The sequence below is a fragment of the Heterodontus francisci genome, chromosome 4 (genome assembly GCF_036365525.1).
Source record: "Heterodontus francisci isolate sHetFra1 chromosome 4, sHetFra1.hap1, whole genome shotgun sequence".
In the NCBI taxonomy this organism is placed as follows: domain Eukaryota; kingdom Metazoa; phylum Chordata; class Chondrichthyes; order Heterodontiformes; family Heterodontidae; genus Heterodontus; species Heterodontus francisci.
In genome coordinates, this window is record NC_090374.1 from 121483623 (window position 1) to 121505141 (window position 21519).

The 21519-nt window shown below is 44.0% G+C and overlaps 1 protein-coding gene across 2 annotated transcripts in view; it reads right to left on the reverse strand.

The window, feature by feature from the left end:
* Window positions 1-12179, reverse strand: part of LOC137368709 (fructose-1,6-bisphosphatase isozyme 2-like) — a 58032-nt gene extending 45853 nt beyond the window's left edge. For both annotated transcript variants that reach the window (XM_068028880.1, XM_068028879.1), the window contains exons 1-3: window positions 11944-12179; window positions 5683-5845; window positions 3237-3329 (exon numbers count right to left, since the gene is read on the reverse strand). In XM_068028880.1, the coding sequence (XP_067884981.1) occupies window positions 3237-3329; window positions 5683-5845; window positions 11944-12113 (426 nt within the window). In that variant the 5' untranslated portion in view covers window positions 12114-12179. The remainder of the gene's footprint in view (window positions 1-3236; window positions 3330-5682; window positions 5846-11943) is intronic.
* Between the last annotated feature and the right edge of the window lie 9340 nt (window positions 12180-21519).

Consider the following 21519-nt stretch of genomic DNA (forward strand, 5'->3'; position numbering starts at 1 on the left):
GGTTTGCCGTTGTCATTTCCAGTGCCTAGGTCGATGCCGGGTGGTCCGTCTGGTTTCATTCTTTTTTATAGACTTTGTAGCGGTTAGATACAACTGAGTGGCTTGCTAGGCCATTTCAGAGGGCATGTAAGAGTTAACCACATTGCTGTGGGTCTGGAGTCACACGTAGGCCAGACCAGGTAAGGACAGCAGATTTCCTTCCCTACAGGACATTAGTGAACCAGATGGGTTTTTACAACAATCGACAATGGTTCATTAGACTAGCTTTTAATTCCAGATTTATTAATTAAATTCAAAATTCCACTTTCTGCTGTGGTGGGATTCGAACCCATGTCCCCAGAGAAATACCCTGGGTTTCTGGTCCTGTGATAATACCACTACGCCACCGCCTACCCCTACGCCTACCATTCTCAGTCCTTGTTCAGTCACATAGAAATTTACAAAGTTGTGAGCACCAGCCAAATGTATTCAGTCACTAGTAGTCACATGCAAATATACACAAATCCTTTCAGTTATTAGTGCATTTACCATCGTGGCCATGAGAGCTCCAGAGGATTGATTAAAAGTGTACTGACAAAAAGAGTTATTATCTCTTGGGACCTCTCTGTCCCACCATTGATTTAGCTTTGGTCACCGTAGAGTCATTTCTGTGCCTGTATAATCAATGAATCAGTTTCTAGACATTATTCAAATAGCCATCACAGAGTCACAAACTCTATGTTTAACATCGAATATTTTTTCATATATAGACAAACGAATGTTATGGATAATTTTATGATGGATGTTTTTTTAAAAATTCATTCGTGGGATGTGGAACGCCCAGCAAACAAGGCTCCTTATTGGGAGCACTTTCTGAGCATTTACTCATAATTTATCTGAAAAGCAACTATAGTTTTAATAAAAGCAAAATACTGCGGATGCTGGAAATCTGAAATAAAAACAAGAAATGCTGGAATCACTCAGCAGGTCTGGCAGCATCTGTGGAAAGAGAAGCAGAGTTAACGTTTCGGGTCAGTGACCCTTCATCGGAACTGACAAATATTAGAAAAGTCACAGGTTATAAGCAAGTGAGGTGGGGGTGGGGCAAGAGATAACAAAGGAGGTCTAGATTGGACCAGGCCACATAGCTGACCAAAAGGTCACGGAGCAAAGGCAAACAATATGTTAATGGTGTGTTGAAAGACAAAGCATTAGTACAGATTAGGTGTAAATACACTGAATATTGAATATTCAGTGTATTTACACCTAATCTGTACTAATGCTTTGTCTTTCAACACACCATTAACATATTGTTTGCCTTTGCTCCGTGACCTTTTGGTCAGCTATGTGGCCTGGTCCAATCTAGACCTCCTTTGTTATCTCTTGCCCCACCCCCACCTCACTTGCTTATAACCTGTGACTTTTCTAATATTTGTCAGCTCCGATGAAGGGTCACTGACCCGAAACATTAACTCTGCTTCTCTTTCCACAGATGCTGCCAGACCTGCTGAGTGATTCCAGCATTTCTTGTTTTTATTATTATTATAGTTTTAATAAGGCTTGAGAGCACCCTCTTGTGGTCACTTACAAATACCAACTGAGAGTCAGCACTTTCTGGCAGGACTCAATGGATAGTGCAGCAAGAGCAACTTTGACTGATTTTCCATTCTGTAACTCAGCAGCAATGAGACCAAATTTAGCATCACCATCACTCCAGTTAAGTTTAAGTTAATTACATCGTAATATAAACAACACCAAATTCCTTCTAGGTGAAATAGACAAAATTCACAAATCTTGATATATCTGTGTGTGTTTGTTACTTTATCTAAAAAAAAATTTTCACAGAAAAATCTATGCCAAACAGCTTTTGTGCTTTATCCTTTGAAAAAAATTGCTTGTTCCTCTGTAGTGAGGGCAGTAGCCTCTCTATTTTATATGAGCTGAGTGAAACCATTTCCATCCTGACATCTCCTGTCATATTTTGTCATGACTGAATTCCATTCCATATGTGAACAAATATCAGTGACCCTGCAATAATTAGTTGCTATTGATATTTGTGTTGATGGTCGAATAATTTTATGGGACCACTGATATTCACTGGGTGATTGCCGCACTGCTTTGCACAACCTAATAAAATGGGTGGACCAGGCACAAAGCGAGGACACTCTTTGCTAAACAATGGGTTGAGCTCTACGCTGTTTGCCTGCAAATATTCAGTGAATTCAGCAAATGTGTAAGTTACAATCCCTTACTTCATAAAATACAGTGCCTGGTGAAATTCTAAATATGTATTCAAACAAAAGTTGAAAAAGCAGTCAAACTATGAAACAAACAGTGCCTGAAAGAATTTCCCCTCATAAAAATGTCTTTTTCATACAGTACTGCAGCCTTATGAGTCGCCACACAGCATGTGACTCTACTCTGAATTTCAATTAGCTAGTCCTTTCAGAACTGCATTTTAAAAAAAAATCCTTGTAACATGGGTACAACTGCAGTTATAACATATTGCACTACACAGCATTTATTTCCAAAAATAAATCTATTATCAATAGACTGACAGTGAACTAGACTGAAGGTCACAAGAATACAACCAGGAATTAAATCTGCAAACTCCTGGTCTGTCTTTCTCAGTTATACACAACCTTGAGCCATCAGAGGTGTTTGTATTAAAGATTCATTGGCTGGTCTCTGCAGAGTCAGCAATATGTGTGCAAATCTGCTGAGTATATAGTTGGGGGTCAGCTCTAATCTTCTCGTGTTCACGCAGCCTCATAGAAAGGTCACTGTGCTCATGAAATTGTATGCCAGCTTTTGAAAGAGGATGGATAAGGAGAGAGAAATGGAGGAGGAAAATTCCTCTGGGGGAAACACAGCAAAGAGCATTGAAGCTTTAACATACTGCACCACGGAGTGGCCAGATATGGGTCCCACTGATTATATCCTAAGTGTTACAAATCTTCAACACCATTACAGCAGGGAGGTGCTATTGGGCAGAGGACAGGAGGTACAGAAGGTTGTAGGGAATCAATTAGGACCACTCCTGTGTGCCATTTCGCAATCAGTTACTGAGTAGCTTTGGTGGAGGCTGAGAACAGACTGTCCACTAGAACACTAATCCAGAGGGGAAAGAGAAAAAATATACCATTTTAAAATAAAAAGGCAAAACCAATTATAATTATATCACAAACTTGATCTATTTCAGCTGCACATCACTAATGAATCTGATTTAATTTCCTATAACAAAAGAAAACACTTACGTTCCTGTAAATGCCAAAAATAGTTCCGATAGATGACAAACAATCTATGTTAGAAGAGCCATCCAATGGATCAAAACAGACCAAATATTTACCCTGCAAAGAAACAATTATCAATTAAACTCACTGTAATATCTATGTGTATGTAAATACAATTCAAAATCCTTCTCTTTAACCATGACCTTGGTTTCCCCCTCTTCACTCCTCTCCATATTTTCTTTTCCCTCCTGCTTGGTGTCCATTGTTTTGTTCTCCTAATGTTAAGTGCTTTGCGAGACATTTCAGCCCATGCAGAAATTGTAAATTATTGCTGTATTGTAATGTTTTATTTTTCCTCACACTTGTGACAGATGAAACTAATAATTAATTAATAATGATATACTAAATATTTATCGGGAATTTTCCCTCTTAGCAATGTCTAAAGAAGTAAAAGAATATTATGCAGCTACAAGACCATTACTGGGAGATAGTCAGTTTGCAATAATAGAAGGAAGTTCACTCGGGTGTTAATGAACAATCCCTCCTGAAAACTAATTTTTAAAATTCATTTTATAGGGATGTGGGCATGGCTGGCCAGGTCAGCATTTATTGCCCATCCCTAATTGCCCATGAGAAGGTGGAGGTGAGATGCCTTCTTGAATTGCTGCAGTCCCTGTGGGGTAGGTACACCCACAGTGCTGTTAGGAAGGGAGTTCCAGGATTTTGACCCAGCGACGGCGAAGGAACGGCGATATAGTTCCAAGTCAGGATGGTGTGTGGCTTGGAGGGGAACTTGCAGGTGGTGATGTTCCCATGCATCCGCTGCCCTTTTCCTTCTATGGGGTAGAAGTCGCGGGTTCGGAAGGTACTGTCTAAAGAGCCTTGGTGCATTGCTGCAGTGCATCTTGTAGATGGTACACACTGCTGCCACTGTGCGTCGGTGGTGGAGGGAGTGAAGTTTGTGGATGGTGTGCCAATCAGCAGACTGCTTTGTCCTGGATGGTGTCGAGCTTCTTGAGTATTGTTGGAGCTGCACCCATCCAGGCAAGTGGAAAGTATTCCATCACACTCCTAACTTGTGCCTTGTAGATGCTGGACAAACTTTGGGGAGTCAGGAGGTGAGTTACTCACTGCAGGATTCCTAGCCTCTGACTTGCTCTTGTAGCCACTGTATTTATATGGCTGCTCCAGTTCAGTTTCTGGTCAATGGTAACCCCAGGATGTTGATAGTGGAGGATTTAGCAATTGTAATGCCATTGAATGTCAAGGAGAGATGGTTAGATTCTATTTTGTTTAAGATGGTCATTGCCTGGCACTTGTGTGACGCGAATGTTACTTGCCACCCATCAGCCCAAGCCTGGATATGGTCCAGGTCTTGCTGCATTTCTACACTGACTGCTTCAGTATCTGAGGAGTCGCGAATGGTGCTGAACATTGTGCAATCATCAGCGAACATCCCACTTCTGACATTATGATTGAAGGAAGGTCATTGATGAAGCAGCTGAAGATGTTTGGGCCTAGGACACTACCCTGAGGAACTCCTGCAGTGATCTCCTGGAGCTGAAATGATTGACCTCCAACAACCACAACCATGTTCCTTTGTGCTAGGTACGACTCCAAACAGCGGGGAGTTTTCCCCCGATTCCCATTGACTCCAATTTAGCTAGGGCTCCTTGATGCCATACTCGGTAAAATGCTGCCTGAACACATTGGAAATTTGGGATAAATTTATCTGCTTTTGCCGTTAAGAATTCATTCATGTAATTACATCTAAAGACCAACAAATACAAACATGTAGAATGGTGAGGACCATGAGGCTAATTAGAGGCTACCCCCACCTCCCATCTCTCCTGCTGTAGCCTTTCCTGAGATCAGACAACTAACATAAACCAAAGATCTAACGTGAGGCTCATACCACATTGGGCAATATACATATCCACTGAGCCATTACGTCACTCTTCCATTCAATTTAAATCTTTATTGTAGAATTAATTTCAAGATATTTTTGTGAAACACGTTTTCCCCCCAAAATGCCCATCTCCAACAGGGCCTCTACATGTTTAATGTGATTTAAATCCTTTTTTAATTTGTCGTGAGTAGTTACGCAACCCGTACAATAAAGCTGCTGCATCCTGGGTCTGTATATTAAGAGGAAATACCTCAGAGATAGAGCTATACAGGAGAGAGATGCTAGAATTTATGTTTTAATGGAGAGTAAACCCAAAATATTGACTTGCCTTTCACTTTATAGATGCTGACTTGTGTTTTTCCAGCACTTCATGCCCCTGGACATTACAGGGTTAAGTTTCCACCTTTGCATTACTGGTGCGGTGCCTCAGACACTACCACTTATCTATAATTCATAATTTATGTTCATAAGTAATCATGATGGACATTGAGAGAACCAGCAAAGGCCCACAGGGAATGCAATTATAGAGCCACCCACTGATCACATTCATTATATACTCACCCTCCTCTCGGGCTCCACAATTATTGCTTCTTCATTCTCCTCTGACACCAGTATAGCAGTACTGTAAGATGATTTTAGCAGATTAATGACTAGGTCATTAGACAGGACATCCAATTTCTTGACTTCATCTCCAGTTACATTCACAGTTCCTGCAATTCCATACCTGAATAAAATAATACATGATGGACATTTGAGCATTTATCGAGAGCAACATCCATTTAAATATATAGCATAACGCTAGATGTTAACCGTTTAGTTGAAAGCTATTTTTGTAGTCTGACCACACAGCCCTTTTAAACAGCAATGATTTATGATTCAAAATTTCCTTTTCCAAAATGCTTGTAAATGAGATAGTCCTCTATTCTCTCCTCCAGAGTTTTTCTGTTGTCCACAATGACTTGGAGGATATGTTGCTTTACGCAACATAATGACAAAAATTGCATGATCACAAGACTTTTAATGTATTATAGAAAACTCACTACAATTCACTAATTCCCACTTGCTCAGTAACAGTGGTGCAGTGGTTAGCACCGCAGCCTCACAGCTCCAGGGACCCGGGTTCAATTCTGGGTACTGCCTGTGTGGAGTTTGCAAGTTCTCCCTGTGTCTGCGTGGGTTTCCTCCGGGTGCTCCGGTTTCCTCCCACATGCCAAAGACTTGCAGGTTGATAGGTAAATTGGCCATTAGCAATTGCCCCTAGTGTAGGTAGGTGGTAGGGAAATATAGGGACAGGTGGGGATGTGGTAGGAATATGAAATTAGTGTAGGATTAGTATAAATGGGTGGTTGATGGTCGGCACAGACTCGGTGGGCCGAAGGGCCTGTTTCAGTGCTGTATCTCTAAACTAATTGGCAAGAAGTTTTGAAGTTGGGAGCCTTCCACCAGTCTCCACATTATTCGACCTAATGATGCAGTTTTGAATGTCCTACATAAAGTTAGCTTTCATCCTTTCATGAGGATTTGGCTGTTTGTTTTCTACACTTGTTTGTAAATAACCTTTGTGAACAGTAACTAAAGATTTATAACAGAATTTTTACATTTGTTGTACTAAATCAATACGGCTTTTAGTTAGGGAGATTTCTTTGGTAGGTTGGAGATGGAGAGATCAGTGTGATATCACCACTGTACTGCGCAAGTGGGAGTTAATGAATTATGGAAAGTTTTCTATATCTATATTACCTTAAAGGTCTTGTAATAGTGCAATTTTTTTGTTGTAACATTGCATAAAGCAGCATTTTGTCCAGGTTAATGTGAACAACATCAGAGACCTGCTAGTGGCATATAATCTATTTTATTCCTTTTTCTTTCTTACCTGTTTTCTCTTATTTATTTTATTTATGTTTCCCTATTTTCATTGCTCTGTGAGTATATAAGAACTGAAGAGTTTAGAATACCTGGAGACTTAACAAATATGTGACTGGCTTTAAAATTAATATTCTGACTCATCCATTAGAAGGTTAATTTCATTAAAGCAGATGTCATACTGCTGAATTGCCCTAAAATTAATATGTTATAGTTGGAATCTGTGCACATACCAGCACTTCTTCTATTGCTTGGAGTGAGGCTTACTCGTTATAGTTTTAAAATGCAATCTATTTTAAAGTCTTACATTTTGAAAATGAATACCAACTTATCTATTAAAAATGTTTGCAAATGGTTTTGTAAATATCATTCCTAACATTTCCCAGTAACCAAAGTCTGGTCGTTACGTTGCTTTATGTGTAAATCTGTTGGTTAGAGTTCACCTGGGAACAGGGATTTCCTCCAGAACTCTCCAGTGATACTCCGCTGAAAGTAACTTAGTGTTGCTCATTAAACCTATTCAACAGATTCACCTTAGCCAGGGAAACTTATTCCGCCCCCCCACCACCCCCCCAGTTTTATCCCCATCTCTCATGTAAGTAATGATTAATACTCCAATGGCTCCATGGGCACAAGTAACTAGCTCACCCAAATGGTCATTCTTCATATATGAGTCTTGCACAGTGAATGAGCATTGGTAAGCTACGTGACAATTGGGGTCAATGGATTTAACAATCAGGGAGAGGAATGACAGGCAATTTTTCCTCTTCCTAGCTCAGGTTGCTTTGGCCAATTATAGCACCTTTACTGCCAAGCTGGCTGAAATCAGTTAGGACAACACAAATTATGGGTTCTGTTCTTGGAAGGCACATGGTTAGCCCACAATGGGAGGAATCATAGTCAAACCTGATTCTGTCCTCACGCCACATCCATAGACAAATGTTTACTAACAGCAAGTCAGTTGATTTTCATCGTACTCAGAAACCCTGGCTGACACCCAGGCCAGGTAACTGAAGCCATTTTTTACAATACCATTGAGATCCACTAACTCAGCAGAAGAAAGTTATTGAAGCTGGGACCTTCCTAGTTTGTATAGCACAGGATCACATTGGGCAATACATGAAGAAAACTTACTCCACTTTTTTGACTTTTTTCCCTGGAGTAAAACAGACTTCAAAAATCAGTAATTTCATTGTGCATTGCTGCCACCTGCTGGATGGCTAAACAAGTTCTCTGCTTCATATCTCCGCCGTTTATCCTTTTTTGTCTGTCACCTATCAGTTCGTTTCTGCTATCTATTTTGTTTGGGGTTTGTTCTCTTCCTTTATTATTTGTTTCTTAATGCTCTTATTACTACTGTCTGTCTCTGTGCATGTGCATTAACATGACAGGGAGCTGAATCAGTGCAAATAGAACCATTTGGGGAATGAGGGTGGGAAGGAATCCTCACTGACAAAGAATAGGAAAAAGGAAGGAAACATCTCAGTAGTTGGATAAGTTGACGTGTGAAGTAATCTGTACTAAGCAGCAAGCAGGATGTCAGCAAACAAGTTGTGTCAGGATGCAGCTTACTTGGGATAATGGGTCCAGTGCTTGAAGTGTCTAGAGATGAAATAAAACTGCACTTTGCGATGGCTGGTGCTTCAGACTCTACACACATCACTTCTGCATTCTGTACCACATTACAAACAACTTGACAACCATTTTGATAGTTTCCATGTCTTAGGATAATTATATTTGGACAGTTTTGTATCTATTGCCCAAGAACAAATGGATTCACAAGGTCTAGGGATGTGTTAATTAACTTCCACCATGTATCCCAATTCCTGACTTCAACCACCTGGCAAAAATTACTATAACTTTTGACAGTAAGAAAACTCCCACAGACATGATATCCTACAAACAAGGTTCAGAGGAGCTGAGCAAATTCAAGACAATGTCAACACCAAGATTTCAGCTGTGCAGTATTTTATCATTTCCAAAAACTTAGCAAACTTGACTAAACCTGACAAAACTTTGGTAACAGTTCAGCAAAAGTTTTGTCAGAGAGAGTACTGTATAAATTATGAATTGTAGAGCAGGCTATATATATATTATTTGCTGCAATTAAAGCTAGCTGATACAGAACTAGCTAAAATTACAAACTACACTGAGGGTGCGTTAAAATGGAAAATTCACTTTTGCTATGTCATACTTCAATGGCAATTCACACTAAAACCAAGGGTGAATTTGTATTTTTTTCTGCAAATAGACCAACTTTGAGATACAGCTGCCAGAGTGGAAGGTGTTCAGTACTTACAACAGCAACTTACATTTCTATCGCATTCTTTGCAGGGAAACAAAACCTCAAAGGCCTAAAGATGAACAATAAGCAAGAAAAAAGTGGGGAAAGTACACCGACACTGTCAAAAGAAAGGGTTTTTAGGAAACTTATGAAAGTCATGGAGGGTGTGGCAATACTTAGTAAAATTCATAGATTTCCAGTGGACAGGGACACAGCAACGGAAAGATAAATCACTGATCATGGAGCATACTTTGGTCTCAATGTATTGTACAATGTAAGTGTGGAGGTATTGTTGGACAGGATCATCGAGGTACAGGAGAGCAAAGTGGCAATGAATTTGAGATAAGGATAAAGATTTTGATTTGAATTTCTAGGATACATGGAGCCATGGTGGTTTGACAGGCAAGGAGGTGATGGGAATAAGAAATTTTTTGCAAAAGTCTTGAGCCATAAAGTTCAGAATAAACTGGAATTTTTGAGTGTGGAGATGGAGAGCATTGGAGAAGTTGGTCCTCAAAGTGGCAAAAGAGTTGTTGAAAGTATAGATTAGGATTTAGCAATGGTGAGACAGAGTTAGGGGTGTAGGCAGACTTTCTCCAGAATGTGGAAGTGGAAGCAGACTGGAGGTCTTGGTGGGAGGAATTAGTCTGCAATTAAGAGGCACTGAAAGATTTTAGAGGATAGATTGGAAACAGGGTAGTAGATAGAGAGAATGAAGGGGTCAAGGGTAGAATTTTTGAGAAAATGGTAATGATAAAAGTTTTCAAGAGATATGGACAATGCCAAACATAGAGGCAACTTTATGACTTTGGGAAGAAGTGAAGATGGGCATTCAGGAGCTGTGTTGGGAAGTGATTGATTAGAATAGTTTAGTTTAGTTTAGTTTAGATTTAGAGATACAGCACTGAAACAGGCCCTTCGGCCCACCGAGTCTGTGCCGACCATCAACCACCCATTTATACTAATCCTACACTTATCCCATATTCCTACCACATCCCCACCTGTCCCTATATTTCCCTACCACCTACCTATACTAGGGGCAATTTATAATGGCCAATTTACCTACCAACCTGCAAGTCTTTTGGCTTGTGGGAGGAAACCGGAGCACCCGGAGGAAACCCACGCAGAACTTGCGAACTCCACACAGGCAGTACCCAGAATTGAACCCGAGTCGCTGGAGCTGTGAGGCTGCAGTGCTAACCACTGCGCCACTGTGCCGCCCCTGCGGTGTGCTGGGTGCTGGACGGCCGGCACAGACACGATGGGCCGAAGGGCCTGTTTCTGTGCTGTATAACTCTATGACTCTATGACTCTATGAGCAAGTAAACATTGGGCTTAATAGAAAATGAGTTTGTTGAGGGCTAGAGGGAGAAGCTGCAAAACAAAGGTAAAGTTGGGTAGGAGAAATCAGATGAGACAAATCCAGCATTATAGATGGCCTCAAGTTTGGATAGAAAAATGTGCAGAAGTCCTTACATTTATTATCTAAGGAAAGGATGGAAGTATGTGGGCAAGCAGTCAGGGCAAAAAGTTTGTGATGGTGAAGAGAGATTGGCACATTTGTGCAGCATATATGTAGTCAGTAATACAATATGATAATTGTTTGCATACGCACACAGTACAAAATTTAGTCCACATAAGTAAGATAATAACACAACCAGGGCTACTGTTCAGAAATTGTGGGATCATCTAATGTCTCTGCCTTACAACTAACACAAATAACACATCCTCAACACCTACTTGATGAAATGAAACAAAGTGCATTGTCAATATGACGTAATTATTTACTAAAAGAATATTAGAAACTGGTTCTAGTTTTCTGTTACAATATTAAATGTGTAGAATATTTATAAAAAGTTACAATGATAAGGCCTTTGTAGATCAATTCTAATTGCAAGGCCCTTAAGAACAAAAAAATAACACAAACTTTCAAGCCTTCAGGTTTATAGTTAATCCTTGTCTGACCAAAGACTAAACTTGCTGACGTGGCTCACTGTTAACTTGTAGAATTGAAAAACAATTAGAAGAAAAGCATTACAGTTCACAGTGCTGCACATTTAAATGTCACAATATCTCGACAATTAGCCTCAGCAAAACCTTAGGAAGGGGGAGGGCAAATCAACTAAGGTTTCCACTTCTGATGTTATGTATTAGACTCCTGTTGGATGCAGCAGGGTGGATTCGACTGTACCTATCCAATAAGCCCACTTTCAAAATTTCTATTTAATATAATAGGACCAAAGCTTTCAGTAGAAACATACATATTACCAATGCACATTTAATTTTCTTTGCAGTGCCCAGGCTATTTGTTTAAGCGTGCATCCCTTTAAACTTTTTTGCGTGGCCACACATTCTCAGTAACTTAAAGGGGTCAATAGCTACGCCGCCTGTGCAGGAAATTTCAGGTTGCTGTGCGGCTACGCCGTTTAGAAGGAACATTGCATAGTACCTATTAGAAATTCATAGTCAAGGATTTTACTTAAAAAAACTGAAGAGAACTTTAAATAAACTCCAGTGTGATGAATAATAGAGAAATTCTGGAAAACCTGTTAAAATAATTCTTTTCTATGTATAAAGCAAAATCCACTCTCCAATCTTGCAGAAAACAAATTACACTCAATTGTTTACTTTGCAGCACACTATATCTGTGGAGCTAACAAAGACCATGGACTCACAGATGGGCAAGGCCTGCTTTTCTCACAGCACAGGAGATGGCCTTGATTGCAGTTAGCAGAGAATTTAGGAGCTGAGTGAATTCCCCCGTCCCTTTTGCTTTCCTTCCCTGTTCCATGACAAAACGGGTCATTGTTTGGACATTGGTATCGAAAGGCGATTGATCCGACATTATGGCTGAATTTCTTTCTCTTTCACAGTAGCAGAGTTAGTGAAGCTATGAGTGGATGCAGCCTGATCGGACTAGCTATTTAAAGTACAGGTTGGTGAGCCAAATAAATTGAACAGCTGCATGGACTATATGACTAAGATTGAGTCGATGCGAGGTCAGAGCATGCATATTATTTAAGCCGACATAACTCCCACAACATCCCTAGTGACTGATAGAAGAGAAAAGTTTTAGACATTTTGTCAAAGTTGACTTTGGTTCAGGATCTTTCATTAAAATTCATTACCCACTGCCCAGTCAGTAGATTTTAAGCATGCAAGCTGTACATAACTCACAAACCTGTACTTTATCATGGCACAGAAGGGTTAATGTGAATCTGTTGGTATGAAAACAGTTACTTTGAGCTTAAAAACTAGAGATGTCAATATATATAATTGTCCAGAAGTGGAACGATTAACAGACTACAGAATGTGGTAATGTTATGCTGTTTTGAAAGGTCATGGGTGCAATAGAAAACTGTGGCATATAAAAGGAATTTACCCTGACTGAAAATGCCAGAGTTCTTCAGTGACAGACTGGAAAGCTTTTGCCTGTAATTAAATCTTGGGATAGCATTTAGGTGAGTGATATGCACCATGTGCAAAGAAACATTACCAGGAGCAACTTAGTGAAATGCAATCTCTTTTTGTGCAATGAAAACCTGAAATTATTTAATTTTGCATTTTCATTTCTAATTCAGCAGTGGAGAAAATCTTCTCAGTGAGTGTCACTTAAGCATGGCCCTTTATTTTAAATTTATTTCCCTACCCAGAGGGAATAAAAACACAAATATCAGAAGTGTCAACATTGAATGAATCCTAGATGCAGATTTTCAGACACTAGACTCGAGCTAGTGCTTTTGTGGTTAAAAAGCAGCTGCTGTATTCATTACACACACAAGCTGAAAAGGATGTTCAACTGACGTTAATGGCGTCATTTCTCACCTTTAATTTTTTTTATCCTTTTCTTTCGTCTTTTATCTTTTTGTCATGCTCTTTATTTTTCTCTTTGTTCACAGCCCGCCTGGCAGTGGGATTTATCAATCTTTGCACGCATTGTGGATGTATAGCCTTCCCAGCATCCACAGCTTAGTGCAAGCCTGCTATTAAAATGGTGGGCTGAATTTTAAGGGGCAGTTTGAGTCAGGAACAGAGGCAAGGGGGGCATGAAATAGGGACAGAAGACATCGGACAGGTAGTCCGACGTCATGATGTCCTTGCAGGTTTTACTCAAAGGCCAACAAAGAGGGCAGGCTTTGCACATTCATAAGGCGGGAAGCCAATTAAGATACTTAACATCCCAAGACACTGCAACTTTATTCAGCGTTTTTAATTTTTCTGATGGCGCACGGAAACCACAGGGCTTAAGGGCCTCGCCTGGTGAAAGGTGGCAACAAGGAGACAAGAGCTTAGTGTTGGCGTCACTGGAAAGCCATCAGGTGAGGCAGCATTGCTTGGTAGGAAGGGTGAAGGAGGGGGGCATCGGGAAGCACTGTAAGGAGTTGGGGCTAAGGTGCCAGCACTGCGGGGGAGCCATACCAGGATGCCATCTGAGCAGTGCCACCTCATTGAAGGTCATAAGTAAGGGGAGGGGGGAGGGTCTGTCTGGCCTGATGGCCTTGCACTCAGGCAGAGGCAACCTCTCATGGGCCTTATTCACCCTAGTTTCGAGACGCCCATGGAGGAGGAGGAGCAGCAGAGAGGGAGGGAGGAGCAGGAACTGGCAAGGGCATCACTGCCATCTGGCGTACACAGGAGGGCCAGCCTCAGGCACGGGAGGCTAGAGAAGGATGAAGAGGGGCACGCCAGCTGGCTCCAGCATGCAGAAGAAGCTGCCCTCCAGAGAGGGATGACCGGCCAAGGTTCAACTACCTGCAGATGTCTGAGTGGCCGTGTTTTCGAAAACAGCGCCTCTCCAGGGAGGCCATCAATGATCTATCTGCCATGATGAGCTGAGGCCCATGGGACTTGGTGGGCATCCAATGCCTGTGGCGCTGAAGGTCACCATTGCACTAAACTTCTATCATTCAGGGATCCACTGGAGATATCCGTGGAACCTCCCAGTCTGCGGTACATCACTGCATTAATGAAGTCACCACTGCCATGTTCAGGAGGGCCGGTAACTATGTTCGCTTCTGCACCGAAACAAACAGTCAAGCTGAGAGGGCTAAAGGATTTTGGGCCATCGCTGGGTTCCCCAAAGTCCAGGGTGACATCAACTGCAAGCATGTAGCCATCAAGGCTCCCACAGACCAGTCTGCTGCTGTCATTAACCGGAATGGCTTCCACTCCCTCAATGTACAACTGGCCTGTGACCACCAAAAACATATCTTACAGGTGTGTGCACGATTCCTGGGAAGCAGCTATGGCGTCTATATACTAAGGCAGTCGCAGGTACCAGAACCTTTCCGTGCCCCATGCGCATTCGGGGATGGATCCCAGGAGACAAGGGCTACCCACTGAGAACATGGTTACTGATGCCTGTGAGGAACCCACGCACGGATGCAGAGGACAGCTCCAACACCTGCCACAGGTCAATCCGAGCGACCTTCGAGCAGGCCATTGGTCCCTTGAAGATGAGATTTAGTTGCCTACATCATTCCGGTGGAGCTCTTCAGTATGCCCCGGCGAGGGTCTCACATATCATGGTGTGCTGTGTACTGCACAACCTGGCGCTACAGAGGGGAAGGTGTTGACCAGTGAGGATATGGTGGAGTGCGATGCCTCCTCCAATGATGAGGATGCAGAGACAGTGCCAGCTGAAGGAACCCAGGCACAGCAGGAAAGGCGCTATGAGATACACGCAAGGGAGGCACAAGACGCCTTTATACATTCACGTTTCTTTTGAACCTTACCACCTTGTGGAACCTCAATAATAAAGTCTTACCTTTAAACAGACCTGTGGTCACCTCCTTCACTCTGTACTGTGGCACCCAGGTGCACTTCACACAGTGGCAAGGCTAAAGCACTGAGCACTCGGGGCTTGGTCCCTCACTTCCAGTCCCTTGGGAAGAAGGGTTCGAATGAATTCCCAAAAACTGCAGAAAGGAGACGTGGTGAGTTAACATCATTATTTTATTCCGCGTCACAACCAACACATTAATCCCCATTTTGGACTACATCTTCACCCGTGATCCTCTCAGTGCATCGAGATGCTCCTTTTAAATCTTTTCCAGGTGCTCCTACGTGGTGCCACTGCACTGTCAGCTGAGGTGGAGGCAGGCTGCTGACCATGCTGCCGCCTGGCTGGGGATGACCTTCGTGCCTATCCTGTGGCTGCCTGACATCTGGAGAGCCCGAGTACACCGAGGGCCTCCTGCACAGGTGTAGGGACAACCTCAGTCGGCAGGGATGTTGGAGGCACTGGCCTCACTGGCAGAGGGACTTTGGAGCTACTGTCCACACCATCAGCACCCTCAGAGGAACCCCCAGATGTGGAAGGCAGCTGCTATGCCCTCCTTATAAGACACACATATACCTCCCTGCTGACCTGGGAGGGACATGAACCTGGTGGAGATTCCAGGTGCCTCATCCCCTTCTCATCTTGCCACTACTGCATAGAGCTCATGGACAATGTGATGGTGTGCAGATCTACACACATCTCCAGCAGCCACTGATTGGTCTGCTGGATGTAGCTCTCCATGAGAGTCTCCAATCTCTCAATGGAGGAAGCCAGACATACAATCAGCAGAGACAGTGCAGCACCTGAGGCATGGATCAACTCCTCTATCATCCAGGCTTCTGTACGCAGAGTCTCTGGCATCTCTGCCAGATGTTACCTGACCTCTTGCTGCAGCTACAGCATTTCCCATGTTGCCCCCGACACCAGAGGCACGTCATCAGCCTGAGGCTCGGCATAGGCCTGACATCCAGTGGCCTAGGCTGTCACAACCTCCATCAGCTGCCCTGGTGGGTCTGTGCTGTGCTCACCAGGTTGTGTGCCCGAATCTAGATGTGTGCAACTACCCACCAACCTGACAGTATTCGCGCTGATGGAGGGTATAGTGAAATGATGTGATGGTTGACTCTCTGAGGTTCCCTCCTCCTCCTCCTCAGTGGCCAGTTGGCCCCCAGACTCTTCAGCTCCTCTCTCTTGTCAATCATCTTGACCTGCATGAGAAATCCTAGTCATTGAAGGATTAGGGTCTGCCCATCGTCACATTCCAATCACTGCAACTGTGCAGCTCCATTGATGCAGTGGAGATCACATGCGCAGCATGGCTCTTTGGTACCAGATACACCCTTGTGCCCAGGAGATGCTCACTCACTCTGTTGGTTAGGCGCCTCCTCCTCCATCAGGGTGAGGACATGGAGATGAGGCACTCCACTGCCGATCTTAGCGCACTCCTTCCTATTGTGAGCTGTCTTCTCCTGCAGATACAATGATGAACAAAGATGATGGGGACCCACATATGCCTCCTGCATGCAGCCACTCTCGAGGGACTGTGCAGGGGAATGCACTGACAGACCGGCACCTCTCACTGAGATACAGCCATGACTCAGGTAGCATTTCCGACTCCCTAACCCCATTGCCACGGCTGGGTGGTTAGTCCACCCAGTTCCACCAAATGCAGCCTCTTGCTCTGACACAAGCTAGGCCCAAAGGGTTGCAAGTGTATGGAGCACTCACATTGGCAGACCGGATCAGGTCATTGATCCTTTCCGGCATTGGATTCAGGTCCTGGGGGTGACCCCATGCTGTTGACCTCCTTCACTATCTCCCTCCAGGCTTGCTTGGTCAGGTGGGCTGTCTCCTCCTCCCATCCCTGGGGAAGAGTGCCTCCTGCCTTTCGTCTAGAGGAGAGACTGGAGGGAGGCATCACTGAGAGTGGGGCCACCCGGGATCTTCCTTCTACCAGTCTGCCTGCAGGCTTCCAATCAGATTCTTGGCAGTCCTGAATGCAGAGGCTCTGTAACAGGCAGCAGTCAGGCAGGGGCTCTGTAACAGGCAGTAGTCAGGCAGGGGCTCTGGAACAGCAGGCAGTAGTCAGGCAAAGGCTGTGTTACACCAGGCAGCAGTCAGTCAGGCAACGGCTCTAGAACACCAGACAGTACTGAGTGCAGGGCTGTTAGCTCTTTAAACATGGCGCCATGAGCTTCCATGGTGTCACCTGACATCGCCTTCACTGCCGCCTCCATCCTCTCAGTGGATGGCCTTCACGCCTCCTGACTCTTAATTGGCCGGCTGCCGCTTAATCGCGTTTGGCCAGCAGCTCATCGCCCCAACAGATGCTTTCAGTCCCAACATCGGGACCTATGGCCTACAAATAAAATTCAGCCTGGTAAGTGCACAGAGTTTTATCAGGGAATTGTATTGCTATAGACTTTGTGATAGCCTGCTGCTGAAGGGTTTTCTTGCATTCTATGCTCCCTGTAAGAGAAGTGGTGGGAAATACTGGCACACTTTATACATAAAAGAGTGTGATCCTAAAGCAAAACACCAGATCATCATCTTGGGTGCGAGTCCCCACCAATTACATGGGCTGGTTGATCTGCTACATATTCCACTACATGGAATGCAACAAGTATTCCTAACCTAAATTATTTATTTTATTGTGTAACAATTTCAGGCATCTAAGTAAGGTTTTTTCTTTGTAGGCCATTTTCTCCCCTCCTCTTTTGAAGTAATTGATTCTTGCTGGGACAGGACAGGCTGGCACTTTCTTTGGCATCTTTCCCAAGTGGCCATTCATCACATGAGGCAGTAATTCATGCAAGGCTGGGGTCCCATGCCACCCACATCCTTCATCTAGGTGGCCATATCCTTCCTAAAAGAAAAATTAAACTCCCCCATATGTTTTTATTACTCCTCTAATGCACTAAATGACATTGAGCTGCAGTTCCATGGGAATTGCCAGCTCTCTTATACCTTAGTCAAGTGGACATTCTTCGTGCATAGACCTGAAGTGAGTGTGGACAGGCTATTTGATCAGAATCTTCCCCAAATACTCACACATACCTCTGTCCAGCCAAGATCACTGAATAGCAATCAGGGGCAGAAAACCAATTTCAACCCAACCCCCCTTGTTTTCCCAGACCAGGGCACCAAGACCATTCATATAATTCCTATTTTGTCCTGACTGAAGTTAGTGAACCTAGCACACTCTGGTGTGTGTCACACCATTCAGGACATTTGTTTACTAAGGTACTGGGAGCTACAAATGTGAATCTAGACAGTGAGTGACAGAATATTCAACTGTGAAGCTTATCACACACGCTCTGCAAATCAATCAACTGTTGGAAGGCATTATTCAGAGGGCAGTTAGGAGAGCACACATTCATATGTCCTGGGCTTGATGCCCATTATAATTGGGTTGCTGCTGAGAGGTCAGCCACTGCTGCTGAAGTTTTGGTGTTACGACGTCAGTGAGATCGTTAGTGAAATTGACAAGATAGGAACCCCAAACCAATTTCAAGAATTACGCAACAAGATTTCATGTTTTAAGACTTTTATAACAACTAAACTAAAAGAAATCCCCTATTAACTGAATAGTACTTTATAAGTAGCTGATATCCCAAATCACAAAGAAAGGTATTTTCTTTACTTATTAAAAATACTTGATAACTTCACACCATACTTACACGTTACACAGCCCTTTTTGATGACGCAATCCTTTGCAATGAAAAGTCCCAAACTCCTCCCAATTGCAATGGTTTGGATCTCCCACCCTGTTTCAAAATCAATGTGTTTTTCGCCCACTTCTGGCCTGAACATCTATGAATAAGGTATTTCCTGGTGATCTTGCTGGTCTTCGACTTCTCCACAACCTTCGAATCTCAAAACAGGTTCACGTCTTTGCAGCCTATTACTGTAACAGGCTTCCAAAAGCAGGTGTCTCCTCTCTCTTGAGCTGCAACTGCTGTTTTCTTCCCAGTGAGGCTGCAAATGCTGAGTTCCCTTCTTCCAGCCTGTCTTGAGGCCACAACCATTGATTTCTTCTTTTACAGACTGTTTGCTTAAATTTATCTGGACTCAGAAGTCAATAGCTTATTGTTCTGCTCCAAAATACAGAGTCCAGAAATCTAGTTTCACAAAGGCCCTTGGGCCTGTCCATTGTCCCCAGGTACTAACAACTGCCTGGTATATTTGCATTTTCCGAATTAGCAATTCCTTGTTTGACAACCCAAAAGTTTGGGATGGCAAAACCCATTGGCCGTAATTTTACGCAACCCAACAGGAGCAGGCTCGTTGCGGGGGTTGGGGGGGGGGTCGTAAAATTGAGTGGGAGGCGGGGGGTATGTTCCTGACGCCTTGCCGCCCCTGCTCCAATTTTACCAGGGGTGGCGGCGGTGAGAAACAGCCCGTTTGCCCCAGGCCAATCTAGGCCCTTAAGTGGCCAATTAGCTGCCACTTAAGGGCCTCCTCCTGCCACTGCTGGTATTTTACCAGCAATTGGCAGGCGCCTTAGGCCCAACAGGCTGCCAGATAAAACCTGTGTTCTCTGTCGTCCTGGTAACTTTTTCGGAGTGGAGGTGAGGTCACCTGACTTTCCAGACTCCATTATGAACTTTTAAAAATCACTGTTTTAAGACATAATCATGTTCCAAGGTCCAGTGTTCATAACACTGGGTTCCAATCAGCAGAATCACCATTCAATAACATGTTGTTCATGCTATAATCAGCAGAATGGTTACAATATAACCACACATTTTATGATGAGTTGTGTTGAAAGTAAGGGGTTCCTGGTACTTGCTTACTACCTAGTGAAGATTTTAACAGACGCTGTTGGTACTAATGACTACCCTCTGAATGGGGAGGTTAGGTAAGGTCTATTTGCAGTTGGGGTTGCTCCAAGATGTCGTGTCTGGCAAGGAAATTTAGACCAAAGTCAATTCCTGTTGATCCGATACCTGAATTCGACAGATCTGCAGTGCTCCAGAGCATTACTGATGATTGTCTGGCCAGCCTGACCCATTGATAAAACCCTGGAGAGGAAGACCTGTTCTTGAGGGCTAGGAATCTTTCTTTGCCACTCCAGCTTTCCCTGCATGCCAAACTCTTACTTGTCACTGTTTGTTCAACTGTAACCACCATTAGTGATCTTCTGTTTTAAGCAGAACAGTTATGTTCACCAGCATTGCTGCACATATTTGGAAGTTCCCCTAAACCTTGACTCTGCAATTCAGCTATTGGGACCTGGGTAAGTTGGGTGTATCCCTCTAGGGATTGATGGGGCTGAATTTTATTGGCCCCCTAGGGACAGGAACAGAAGCAGGGGGCCCATGAAATTGCATGAGAAGGAGGAGTGCCCGTCTTCCTGAAACCTTGGAATTTAGTCCAGGGCGGGGAAGGCTGAAGATGGCCCTCCCAACCAGAGGCCAATTAATGGCCATGTAAGGGCCTCTTCCTGTCGTTGCTGGTATTTTACCAGTGGCGGGGGTGCCTCTGCCATGTGGGGAGGTTGCCCAGTAAAACAAGTCGAATGCCCTGTGGACTGGATGGGGCGGGGCCCTTCTCCCTAGACAATCTTTGGCCCACGGAGGGCCCCCGGTGGCAAAGGTTGCCTCTCCGCAAACAACCCTCCCCCCACCCTCAACAACCACTCTCCCCACCACCTCGCCAGGACCTGCCGGACTGGCTCCAACAAGCCCACCACACCTACGTGAGGTCCAGAGCTCCAATGCTGGTCCTGGTACCGGGCCTCCTATAATACCAGCGGTGGCCACCACTCCCAGTGGCACTGTTGGTACTACTGAGCTCCCAGCTCTCTGATTGACTGGCAGTTCTTGGAGGCAGGATCCCTGTTCCTAAAGGGGTGGGGACACCGACGGTGGGTGGTTAAGCCGCTGCCCACTGTGGAATTTGGCCGGGGGTCCAAAACAGGGCCGAGGCGGGGTCGCCCCCTGCCTTGCCGCCGGGACCCCTACCATCCGGGTAAAATTCAGCCCATAGTGTGCACTCCACACCGAGCAATTAAATTCTGTGGGTGGGAGTCGACTTCTCAGTATTTTGAACTAGAGCCACTTAACACATAGTGCTTTATTTCTGCAGGTCATATAGCCAACTTTCAGAAAAGGCACACTGCCCAGCAAAGTTACTGGGTCGTAACCAAAAACTGGAACCTGCCTAATTATATTTCCCTACTCCCTATTCAGAGAACTTAAGAGACCAAGTGTAGAACCCTCCAAGTACTGTTACAGCCATGATCTGCATAATCAGCACAGACCAGGAAAACCTGGGACTTTCTTGGTTTGTAGTACTCAAACCATTAGTGCATTTCCCCACAGATTTACTGAAGGACTCATTGGCTGGAGTCTTCTGCACTTAGAAAACTTGAGTGTCGAGAGCATTTTCAGGTCCTGACCCCGCTTTTTGCAGCAGTGTGCCCACTTGCAAAATCTTATGAGTTCACCATACAATTAGAGACAGC